Source organism: Gymnoscopelus microlampas (genome assembly GCF_963454915.1).
Source record: "Gymnoscopelus microlampas genome assembly, chromosome: 18".
Taxonomy (NCBI): Eukaryota; Metazoa; Chordata; class Actinopteri; order Myctophiformes; family Myctophidae; genus Gymnoscopelus; species Gymnoscopelus microlampas.
The window spans coordinates 15773957-15787307 of NC_139955.1; the positions used below are offsets into that span (position 1 = coordinate 15773957).

The following is a 13351-nucleotide window of genomic DNA, read 5'->3' on the forward strand; positions in this document are numbered from 1 at the left end:
AGTCAAATCTTTGCCTCTGGGGGTCCCTGGAACAAAATATTTTGAGATGCTATAATCTGATATTATAGCAACATATTTATTTTCTTTTTTTTAAACATTATTTTGATTTTCAATTCGATTAGATTTTTCAAAAACAGCAGATCTACAAGCTTGTGCCGCGCTATGAGTTTGTATATCTAATGTTTTTGAATAGCACAAAGTATGAAATAATGGTTATAGCTAAAACAAAATCTAAAATGACACAGTATGCGTTCCCGGATTGAATGGATTAGAGCAAAATATGATTCCGTTGCTTTGCAGTCCGAATAAGACTGATTCCCACAGACTAGCACTGAGCTCTATTAGGACCTCGTTTACCATTAATGAACGATTATTAAAAAATATATATCATTGTGATTATGGAGGATCTACAAGCTCACAACACGTTGCGATGCGACGCGGTGTGAGCTTGTGGATCAGCTATTTTCACACACCACCATTGTACAACGAAGTACAGTATAATACAGGGCTTAGTGGGTAACCCTTTAAGACCTGGAACGCATCTGTGTCACTTTAGATTTCTTTGGCTATAAACAAAGTTTAAAAAAAAAAAAAAAAAAAGATTTCTTAAACATTTTTTTTAATTTTTTTTTCAAAAAACTGTTAGGATTTAGAAAACATTTTTAAGAATTGCCTCAGGTCTTAATTAACCAGACTAATCGATTTAGTCGCTTATAAAACAAATCCATTTGTATTTTCTCGTGTTAATATGTTGATATAATAAAGGAAAAAAAAGTGATCCAAAAAGAAACCTAAGCAAGATTATTGGTTGTAAATCTATTTTTTTCCGGTATATTTTTGGCCAGCCCTACTCTTCATGCATACATGCAGACTGGTGATTCTGTCCGTCTGGGAGCATGATTGCACCGTTTATGTAACATTCTTTACAGAGAAAGACGGGGAACATTGATTTGCTGTGCCTGGTGACCCAGCCGGTCAACGCTCCCAATGAAACGCTCATTACGGCCGCCACCGTGTGTGTAGTTTTATGGTCATAGCTTTGTTAATGTCAAATGAAAACTGAAGTGGAGAGAGATCACCCCCCTGGCCCATTCATTCATGCACGTTCATTCATTCCCTCTGTGTACACGTTAATCTGGGTCACGGACGACACCAAGAAATGATATGATAATATTATGAACCCTGAAATCAGAGGAGTCACAACAATTTCACCTCCAGTAGTTTAGAATTAGAATAGAGTAATATCTTCATGTGATTATTACACACACACACACACACTCTCTCTCTCTCTCGCACTCACAAACAAGCAAGCACACACACACACACACACACACACACACACACACACACACACACACACACACACACACACACACACACACACACACACACACACACACACACACACATACACACACACCGTGTTGACAACGACACACCTTTGTCTCGCGTTGGCAGTCCTTAACCCATTAAGACCTGAGGCCAGATTTTAAAAAGTTTTCTGAAAAACATCTATTTTTGATTCAAATTATTATTATTTTTAATTTATATATGTATGTATATATGTTAATATGTGCATATGTGTGTATGTGTGTGTGTATATATCGCTGTTTTCAGGGTGAAAACCTTGTATGTCCAAAACCAAAAAAATATATTTTAATAACTTAAAATACTGAAAATTGCCAAACTACAAGCACACAGCAACTCACGATGCGCTTGTAGATCTGCTATTTTCACTACTTTTGTCCGACACTCTTTTATGATGAAGTAGGGGCTTTAATTTACAAAACAACATACAAATTTGAAACTTGGAGATACAAGGTTTCTGCCCGACAGTGACGATGTATAGTAACAACTAAAATGACACGGATGCTGTCTGAAAGGTAGAACAACGTATTGGCTTTCCAGGACTAAATGGGTCAACCCATTAAGACCGGGAACGCATCTGTCACTTTTAGATTTCTTTAGGCTATTCAAAAATAGCAGATATACAAGTGCCGCGCTACGAGCTTGTAGATCTGCTATTTTTGTAAAATCGTGAAAATGTGTGCAAATCTTTGAATATATATAGATTTTTTAAAAGCGTTATGGATTTAGAAAAAAAAAAGTAATCGGCCTCAGGTCTTAATGGGTTATGGGTAGTTCTGTTTGGCTGAACATCCTTCACCTCCACAAGGTGACACACGACTGTCTGTCCTTCAGCTCCTCATTGTCTCTGGAAGGTCGCAACCTTTTCCCTTTGATGTCCGGCGTACAGTGGCCGGTTGTCACCGGGAGCCGTCCCTCTGTATTCAACCTGAGCCAAATGAATAAATGGTTTCACCGTTCTGGGCCAGTGAAGGGTGATGGTGGTGGGGGGCTCTGTATCTTTAGAACAGGCACCATGCTGTGAGCAGATAAGGACAGAGGACAATAGCGGCATTATTTCGTAGATTCAAGGAAATGGCTAAACTGACCATTGCAATTTACATGTCTAAAGTAGGTATTTATCGCTCGGTGTGAAAGCTATTTCAGGACAACCTCCGGGAAGGTGTTGTTGTGCTCGGGTCAGGTGTGCGAGTCTCACACAGCATGTCAGACAACAGTCTTTCATTTCATGATCTGCCATTTAAGCATTTCAGTATTACGCACCAGGTGCGTTCATAAATCCACTCTGACGCTCTGCTGTGGAGTCACAGACGGCTCTGTCATCAGATTGTGACGGAGCGCATTATTATTCTGTGATTCATGAATGAGAAATGATGTCATTCAGTTTCGAGATGGAAAACTTGACACAAAGCCTAATTAATTTGCCAACGTTGCATTTTCTAAAAACAACAGTTGCTCGTCTTACAAATAACATACCCGACCCGCAAATAGATCACCAAACCAGCCACGCTTACTGTTTCTTCTGCTATTTTGGATACTCGGGGACAAAACGCCCTCTTCACAGCTAGAGCATCTGGTGTGCGCAGTGCTCTGAATTTCTGAATGGGAACGCACTGAAATGCACCGAATTTCCAAACGACAACAGAGCACTCGGGTCGCTCCCCGTAACGTTTTCCAAGCTCTGGAAAAAGAAGTGAAGTAGAGCACTTCATCCGCATGCATCTCAATCCATGATATCACAGACACATTAAGCATGATTGTCTTATCGGTGTCATGCTGGGAAGAGGCCATCTGGATTTTTTATAGCTATAGTTCATCATATGACATGCCCGTTAAAAAAAAGAAAGCACTTATACAACAGCTTTGCAGTGCAGCTGTGTGTCCCTTTTTCTATCCCAGTAGATCGTCTCAGACAAAGAGAACAATGCAGAGAAAACAGCAGTGTTTCCTTGACCTGCCTCTGCCCACTGATTGCCATGCCAGTCAACAGGTTGGCAACGGACCAACACTGCAGCTAAATCCCCCCGGGACCTTACTTCACCGGGTCAGATTGTGTTTTCTAGGGTCCTTAAGGGATCAGACAAGGCCTGTCATTGTTTCGACGGTATATCCCCTTGAAGGAAATACCTCCCATAGTTTGGTTTTTCGCCGTGGCGCTTATAGCGTTTTTGACCCACCCACCGAGGGCCCAGAGAGGAACAACAGATTAGGTTGCGTCCAGGAAGTGTTCAGGAAGTGTCCGGTTACAAAGGAACGCTATCAAACGACACCGAGGTGGTATGCGAGGAATGTTCAGGGGTTAGCTCTTAAACTCCCAAGCTTCTGAAGGGTTCCCAAAAGGTTTTTTATATCCATAACGGCGTCTTGTGTTTTTCCCTCCAGTTTGGGGAGGGGTTGTTTGTGTGTGTGTGTGTGTGTGTGTGTTTGGGGGAGGGGAGGGGCGGGGGGGTCACCTGTGTTCCTGGAAATATTAATATGGGGGGAAAAAAGGGCAGGGATTAGAGGGGGCTAATGGTATAGTCTGGGAGTTTCAGCTTCTCAAAACTGCCTGGAACAGCAGTCTTTATCCACTTTCACCCTGTCGTACCTGATTTGGGCATGTCATTCTAGGGCAAAAACGTTTCAAGAACTTTCAAAAAATAGTGAACATCACAGATCTTCAAGCTTACCATGGCATCATGATGATGTGACGCGTTGTGAGCTTGTAGGCCGGTTATTGTCGCAATACTGTAGGGCTTAAGTGGATAATGAATGAATGAGCTGGCTCCCAGTGAATACATTTCACTTGGCTTTATCTTTCTGTCCCAGTTTCATCATCTCAACTCCCTGAAGTCTCTCCCCTGTGACTCCTGATCACAATCATCATCATGCCTTATTGTTTCTCTGAAACACACTTTATTACCAAGTCATATGTTATATAAAAGGGCTTATAGTTGTGTCTTGTGCGGCAGTGACCACCCAGCACAAAACAACAGAACACTTGCCACAGAAGTAATGCCTGGACTTACAGGACTCGCATTATACTAATATAATATCACAGAACACACATTCAGACTGTAGCCTAACTACAAAGGGTAGACAAAGTCAGAATGTGTGTGAAGAGTACTATGAAAGATCATTTTAACATGCATAAATACTATGAACGCACACACTCAATTCAGGTCGGTTCAGTTCAAAGAGGCTTTATGGGCATAATAATAATATCAAACTATTTATTTTGCACCTTTCTTAACAAAGTGTGCTTGTACAAAAAAAGACAAAACATGAAATAAGACAGTAACGCCACACCAGTAATTGACAATAATCAGATGACAAGGCAATAAAACAAATGACATACCATGATCAGAGTTAGAATGACATGCACTAGCATGCTGCCTTTGGAGGATAAGGTTTTTGAAAGAGATTTAAAACTGGTTAGTGAGCAAGCTGACAGACAGACAGATAGACAGACAGACAGACAGACAGACAGACAGACAGACAGACAGACAGACTTCTGAAAACCGTATGTAGCTATAATCAGTGGTTCTCAAACTTTTTCATTTCAAGGAATTAATATCATACTCATCTTCAAGGTGTATGGCTTTTGACAGATATAATTTCCGTCTCTCTATATCACTGGTTCTCAAAGTGGGGTCTGGGGGACCCCCAGCTGTCCTTTTGGGGGGTTCTAGGGGCCCCCCCCCCAAAAAACAGTTTAAACACTTACTGTAAGCCATTTTTTGGGGGTGGGGCTGTTTGAAAATAGCTCATCTACTATCTCACAATGCGTCACATAGGTACAGTTTTTTGGAAAAAAAACTTTGAAATATCTTGACTAATCTTCTCTTATGGAGGTCCCTGGCACAATTTATTTTCAAATGTGGGTCCGCGGTCAAATAGATATCACTTTGGGGGTCCTTGACATGAAAATGCTTGTGAACCACTGGTCTACATGATGTATATTTAGTGGTGAAACCCGTCCATTTCGAACATTGTTTGGTGCAGTCAGAGTCCAGGGGCCGGGGAAAGGGGTAGAATGTTTCCTCCAGAGAATGCAACCAGTGGAAAGCTGGGGTCCTCGAACATTCTTTCCATAAAGCCCAATCTGAAATATTTGAGACTGAAGCCACAATTGCTGGTTTTTGCATATTTCTGACTGAGGCTTCAATCTGACTGTTTGGTGCTGCTTCATTCGCAGTGATGTCACTTTGGGGGATGAGACAACACGTGCCCCACAGTGCCACCTACTGTTGGCTGACTGTTGTGGTGCTTGCTGGTTGAAAACAAAGGCATGCATGCAGGCAGCAGCAGACTGACTGTGCACTGTGCACCAGTGGCCACCATGGCCTTTGAATCACGTTATTTATCGCATAGATCAGTGGTTTTCAGCCTTTTTCATATCAAGGTCCATTATTTATTGGACATTTGAGCCACGGAACCACCGTTTGATGAGATTTAGCCTCTCAGACTCAAAACTTATAATATGTTGTTATTGCTGGATACGATTTTGTCCACAATTCCATGCTGTATTGATGTTGGTGCCATAGGAGAGATAACAGGCAAACGTTGGATCAAAATAACACTTCTTTAATGGCCCTTACGGGTCCATTTGGTTTCATTTTACGCTCTCAAGAGTTAAAGATCTGGGTCCATTTGGTTACCAGCTCTCCGTCATTTAGCTGGGGATCACCTGGAACCCCCCCTCAAGGACCACTGGTGGTCCTTGAGGGGGGGGGGGTGTCCCTGGAACGAAATATTTTCAGATGGGGGTCCGCGGCCAAACACATCATTTTGACAATTATGAAAAGGTTTGAGCACCACTGATATTATAGCAACATAGGTTTTTCAGAAACCAGGATTTAGAAGACTTTGTAGATGCGTTTCCCGGATTTAATGGGTTAAATAATCCCCACTTTGACAGCCACTGAGATAGAAGGTGACCTCCAATTGTTGTTGGTGTGCAGATCATTTAATGGAGCAGTCACAAGACCCAATATATATCCCATAATCCCATTTACCAATTTCTGTCTGACGCGTGTGTTATAGATGGACTCATTGCACCTTCAACTGACCTGTTCTCCAGACTTTGTGGGCCTCATTCATATGATGTATTTTTTGATTCCATCATTTTTGTAATGTATGAAAAAGTAACGTTGAAAGCAAAAAAAAAACTGTGGTTTCCCCCCTGGGTTCTGTCGTCAACCAAAAGTGACGGCTAGTTTCCAGCACTATTCAACGCTCTGCATACTCCAGATATCTTATAATCATATAATATCATATAGGCTATTGGAGAACATGGTACGTTGACTAGTCCTACTAGAATTCACACAAATCCTCAGTGCTAGTTTATCAATTTGTAACTAACTAAAAAATAACTCAGGCTTAGTAGAATTCATGTTAACCCATTGAGACCTGGGGCCGATTCTAAAAACGGCTTCTAAATCCTGACCTAAGTTTTCTGAAAAACTAACAACTACACCAACATGGGTTCCCGGATTGAAAGGTATAGTTTGGTGACGTATTGGTGTTCCAGGTCAAAGCCATGAGACTTAGAAGAGGCCCTATCTGTTGAAAGGACTTCAGAATAATAATGGTACTTATTGCTTCTTATTGATACTGTTTTGAACCCTACAGGGTAAATTGTCTTGGTGTCCCCAGTGTGGAGATCAGAGTACAGGGTGTGGTGAGGAGTTAACTTAGTGCCTTGCTTCACTGTAACTCCAGACATGGGACTTCTCTTGAGCCCGTGTTCTCTGGCTGTAGCAAGGACCCTTCTGTTGTATGCCTCCCATCATTCACTAAACCACTGGTTCTGAAAGTGGGGTCCTTGATGGGGTTTCCAGGAGGACCCCAGCAAAATGAAGAACAGTTTAAACGCGGCCCTACAGTATTTTATCCTTTGGCTGTTCAATAATATTCTTGAAAAGTGTTGGCAAATCTTGACAGATTTTGGCAAGTCTTCAGTTAGGGGTTTCCCTGGCACGACATCTTTTCAAATGGGGGTCTGCGGACAGAACAATTTGGTGATCCTTCACATAAAAATGTTGAGAACAACTGCACTAACCTGCACAACTGTTCTTGTAAAGTGCCGTTTTCTATTTCTGGAGTGTTGACACATGTTCCTGAACGTTGTAAAAGCTTTTGTGTACTTATGAAACATGACCTTATGTGTCTGTGAATGAATGAAGGAATGACTGGCCTTTTGACTGAAGCCTTTCTGTGTGTGTGTGTGTGTGTGTGTGTGTGTGTGTGTGTGTGTGTGTGTGTGTGTGTGTGTGTGTGTGTGTGTGTGTGTGTGTGTGTGTGTGTGTGTGTGTGTGTGTGTGTGTGTGTGTGTGTGTGTGTGTGTGTGTGTGTGTGTGTGTAGTTGTCTTGCAGACTGAATGCTGTATTACGTCACCTCAATAGAACTATTATGTCACCTCAGTAGAACTAGACCAGAGATGTCCATTTTGATAACGATAACTATAACTACATATCGTTCACCGTTGTATTTGTTATAGTTGTGGTGTACTGTGGACTCTGCCATTCACTTGACAAACTATATTTGTTCTAGTTATTATTATAGTTATAGTGCTCTGTGTGAATGACACGTCATAATCCTACCGGGGTTTCAAACACAGGTCTCCAAAGTTGTGCCACACTAGGAGAGATACTGCGCTTATGAGCTTGAGGCAGTACTACTTGTCAAACAGAAGGTGTCCTACCTGAAACCATGGTCCAATTGAAGAGCAGGGAGACGACCTGCTAGTCCCAACCACTGCAGAGTAGACATACTAGTTATATTGTAATAACACACTCTGCCATACAGATTGGTTAAAATGAAGTTATATTCATTAAAAGAAGCTTTCATTTAACATTATAGGCTTTGTCAATTTGCAGTAGAAACTACACCCATAATACATTTTCAACATGTCTTGAAAAACCGTCACATTTTCATTTAGTCAGTAGGGCTGTACTTCCTGGTTTTCTCCACTAGGTGTCATCAGACGTCTTCTGTCACCTTCAGAATTCCAATGAGCAGAGTGTGTCTCAGCATAAGGATGTGATTAAACATGAATATGTGTGTATGATGCAACAATGGTCAGGCACTCCCCATTTTAGAGGACAGCATCTCTGTGTGAATGTCCAGTTCAGCAGGACCCGAGCCAAACGACTGCAGAACACCACATTTGGCTGCTTTTTAGGGACCAACACCCCATGTAATGATGCTGATGAACCACTTGAGCACTATATACTTCATCATAGGATGAATAGCAAAACTCGCCTATCTACAAGCTAAAAAATTAAGTTAATGTTCACTGGCTGCTACAGTAATGCATTTGTTAAATATTTGTTGATTCTTTATATGCACAATATGAATATATATATATATATTATTATTATATTTAGTCGGTTTACAGTTTATTTCTCATTTGGTAGTCATTTTCTGAGTGTGAATGAAGCTTATTATTCTATAGTTGATCATTGAACATCTGAGCAAGACACCAACACTGCCAGGGTTGTGGGTTTGATACAATTAACAATGAGTTATGCCTTCAACACACTCTCATCCAGAGCGACTTGCAAGTCCACGTGCAAGATCAGAATAAATGACATGAACCCTAGTCAACCAACCACACAGTTTAAATAGAATACAATGGAAACTGTTTTGTGATTCAAAGTAACAACACCAGGTAAACATCAACCTAGCATCTGTCTAAATAACTTTATTAACATATTCTGCTCCTAATAACCTGGCCAGTGGCCACCCATGAGATATGGATTACATGTTGTCAGAGACATGTCCTGAGAGGCTAGATCTCTCTCTCTCTCTCTCTCTCTCTCTCTCTCTCTCTCTCTCTCTATCTCTCTCTCTCTCTCTCTCTCTCTCTCTCTCTCTCTCTCTCTCTCTCCCCCCCCCCCCCCCCAACCCCAACCTGAATTATTTCTCTCAACAGTGGACAGACTGTGTGGTATAGAGAAGGCACTTTGTTTCACCTCCATCTTGGATCAGCGCCACCAACCTGAGAGTTGGATGAAATGACTGAATAGAGAGCTCATAGTTTAAAGTGCATCTTTCACTCCCTCTCTCTCTCTGTCTCTCTGTCTCTCTCTCTCTCTCTCTCTCTGTCTCTGTCTCTCTCTGTCTCTCTCTGTCTGTCTCTCTCTCTCTCTCTCTCTGTCTCTGTCTCTCTCTCTCTCTCTGTCTCTCTCTCTCTCTCTGTCTCTCTCTCTCTGTAGCCTCGGTACCCAGGCTTTTTCTATCTGCAGTACTCAGGACATATCAATGTCAGTGCTTCATTGTAAGGCCCATCAACCCTCTTACACTGGTCATCAATGAGACCTCAGTCCATTGAACTCGACAGTGGCTTCAGTGTTGTGTGTTGGACTGTGGTTCAGTTCAGTGTTGTGTGTTGGACTGTGGTTCGGTTCAGTTCAGTCAGTGTTGTGTTTTTAGACTCACTGCGGTTCACTGGTTTTACTTCTGTATCCCAACAATGAGTCCCAGCCAATGAGACAGTAGGAAGGGAAGTCACTGCCTTGCTCAAAGGCACTCGGCTGTTGTGTTGAACCTGTGACCTCTCAGTTATGCAACAATATTTTATAATTGGTAAACTTCCCCACATTCACAGTACAATTATACATGTAATTGCCACGTTGAGCTTTTGTTAGTTGGTTATATTGTTTTGTATTGCATATTCTCATTTGATTTAACCAGGACTTCTACCATTCTATCGTGGAGGACATAATGCTACCCAGCTGTCCAGGGCTGTTGAGAACGAGCTCTCTCGACACACAGAACTCACTGGTCTTCCTCACAGTAGAACAATAGGATTCATGTTAAAAGTCGTCAAAGCTACCCTTTAGGCCACATCTTCTACAGATAGTTTATCATTATGATAATGTTGTGTTGTTGATATAGTGAGTGACTCTTGTCGTTCTTCTGTTTTCTCAGGATCTGGAGATCGTCTACTCCTATCTGCACGGCATGGAGGCACTGTCCAACCTACGAGAACATCAGCTCAGGTGAGATTCCCTCTTTCAGTACAGCCACGTTTTTGTACTGCTCTAATCCATTGGTTCTCAAAATTGGGTCCGGAGACCCCCAGGGGTCCATGGGGGGGTACCAGGGGGGTCCCCAGCAAAATGAGTTAATGTAGCGTCACAATGATTTTAACCACTTCAACCTTTTATACGTTGGCTATTCAAAAATAGCATATATACAGTACCAGCTCATAGCTTGTACTGTAGATCTGCCATTTAAAAAGAATCATAAACATTAGTGAACATTTTAACACAAATATTTGCTTCTGGGGGTCCCTGGCACAACATATTTTCAGATGGGGGTCCGCTGCCAAATACTTATCAATTTGGGGGTCCTTGACGTGAAAAAGTTTGAGAACCACTGCTATAATCTACCAGTGATCAACCTCTCTCTCTATATATATATATATATATATATATCATGTATTCTGCCGATCTGGTGGGCAGTAGAGTTAAGCGTTTAATGTCCCGGTATGCCTGCATCTAATCTAAAACACTGTTGTTTATTTAGTGTGATTGACGTTTAAGTGTGTTGTTTATCAGCTGTATGCTGTAGATAACCAGCTGATAACTGATCTGCTGTCTCTCTCATGTAAGCATGAATGCGATATGAATGCGATAATGTGTCTAACAACAACCCTCACGGGTACTTGACCCCTGTTCTCTCAACACCTGTGATCATAAAACAGGAGTTTAAATACTAGAACAAAGTGTTATAAGATTTTTTTCCAAAAAAAGAAGAAAGAAAATTCCATACATTTTCAAAAGGTTTAACAAATATTGATAATAGCCACTCTACAAGTTCACAATGCGTATGATGCGATGTGTTGTGGTGTGTTGTAGATTGATAGTTTGAAATGTTTAGAAACCTTTTGCCTAATAATGACATGGATTACTAATTGATTTTTTGATAAAATCATCGAATAATAAAAATAAAAGTAATTCAATTAAATCGATTACATGTTTCACCATGCCATCGGTTCTCAAAGTGGGGTCCGGGGACCCCCAGGGGTCCTTGGGGGGGTGTTAATATAGCATCACGATATTTTTATTCAAAAATAGCAGATATACAAGCTCATAGTGCGGCACATTGTGCCATGCTATGAGCTTGTAGATCTGCTATTTTTGAAAAACTCGTGAAAATGTGTGCAATTCTTTGAATATAATACTTTTTTGAAGCGAACATTTGTAACTCAAATCTATGCTTCTGGGGGGGTCCCTGGAACAAAATATTTTGACATGGGGGTCTGCGGCCAAATACATACAACATTTTGGGGGTCCTTGACATGAAAACGTTTTTGAGAACCACTGCCTTAAACTACATTGCTGCTGACACACAGGCACACAGCGTAAATGAAAAGGGTTCCATAACACAGGGCACTGATTACCAGCCAGAAAGAGTCTTTCATCCATTCATGGAATGTAGCAGGATATTGTGTGGAGAATGGGGAAGTGGAAATGATGATGATGATGATGATGATGATGATGACAAAAGCATATGATTGATTGACGCTTCACTGCGTCATTGGAGCATTGAAAATAAAAGTTTCAGTCAACTCAACATCAGACACATCTAATAACTAACACAGGTGCAATGGAGACATCGTTTACACTAAGACTAGATTGTTGTAAAAGAGCTGAGACAACATTTACACCCAGAACTCTGTGTTTGTTCAAAAGTGCTATTCTTGAGCGGACAGATGATCTCTGTTCCCACTTAGTTCATAACATGGGCTAGGTCTGGGCCATATGACTTCCAATCAATATCACGATTATTTCACACTTTTGCCACAATTACGATTAATGGCATTTAAAAACAAACAGTGCTATTTTAAATAGCAGATCTGCAAGGTCATAACAAAGATGTGACCTTGTAGATTGACTATTTTTGTACGCCACCATTGTACAACGAAATTTAATACAGGCCAGGGTTGTGTGTTTAATCAGACTAATCGATATGGATGAAAGAAATTATATTTAAAATAATAAATTGATCATCATGCAGTGTGCCTTTATTCCTCACACATAATGACACATGACAGGCAACAACACAAAGAGGTAAGAAAGTCTACAAACGTTCAGTAGAAAAGTACCATCAAACTTATGTCCACACTACTGTATATACTGTCTCAGTCAGCGCATAAATCTGCCTTTCTCATAAATGGCATCATAGTTTATATAGCCTAATGTATATACATTTGTATGTTTCAAAACACACGACCATTGTCCAATAGTTATTATTTTATCACATTAATAATGTTATCACACTGAGCTCTCCACACAGCACAATCCTCAGTGAGAGATACAGAGAGTGTAAATAGGGCCACAAATGGGAAGGGTCTGGGTCCACTCTCAGAGTTAAATGAACACTGAGGCTTTAGCTGTGCAGAGTTTCCCAACAGAGCATGTCTGGGGTGCCGTTCCCAGCATGCCTTGCGTGTGCGCAGACAGACGTGGATTACAGCGACAACAAGGGAACAATCTAATGTCACATGACCCTCTGGAACATTCCATGGACTGACCCCTCAGAGGCCCACCACACCACAGCACGCACGCACACACACACACACACACACACACACACACACACACACACACACACACACACACACACACACACACACACACACACACACACACACACACACACCCCGTTTGGTTCCCATAGAATAGCCTGCGGCCTCCCAGGCCAATCTCGCCCTCTTATGTATTTTCACGTCCTTTTAACTTTAAAAAAAGAAAGAAAACAAGTTAAACCAGCCGTCCAACCAGCCTGGAATCCCGCTAACTATGGGATTATGGGATACTCGTTGTTCCCACCTCGTTTTTTTCTTTTTTCCCCCCCGGAGAAGAATGTGCAGTTGTTTTTAGTATTTGTGTTGTTGTGTAACTCCGAGGTCCTTGTTCGGGTGATTCCTTGTGCAACAACATGATTACAACATGGCCGCCCCTCTCTCCTCTGCTCCGTGCTATTTCT

The 13351-nt window shown here is 41.5% G+C and overlaps 1 protein-coding gene across 5 annotated transcripts in view; it reads left to right on the forward strand.

Annotated features, from left to right (window-relative positions):
* rapgef2b (Rap guanine nucleotide exchange factor 2b) overlaps positions 1-13351 on the forward strand; it is a 143805-nt gene that overhangs the window by 36517 nt on the left and 93937 nt on the right. For all 5 annotated transcript variants that reach the window (XR_014599575.1, XR_014599576.1, XR_014599577.1 and 2 more), the window contains exon 2: positions 10286-10356. Coding sequence is in view for 1 of the 5 variants with exons in the window: in XM_084041990.1 (XP_083898116.1) it covers positions 10286-10356 (71 nt within the window). In the remaining 4 variants the exon portion in view is untranslated. The remainder of the gene's footprint in view (positions 1-10285; positions 10357-13351) is intronic.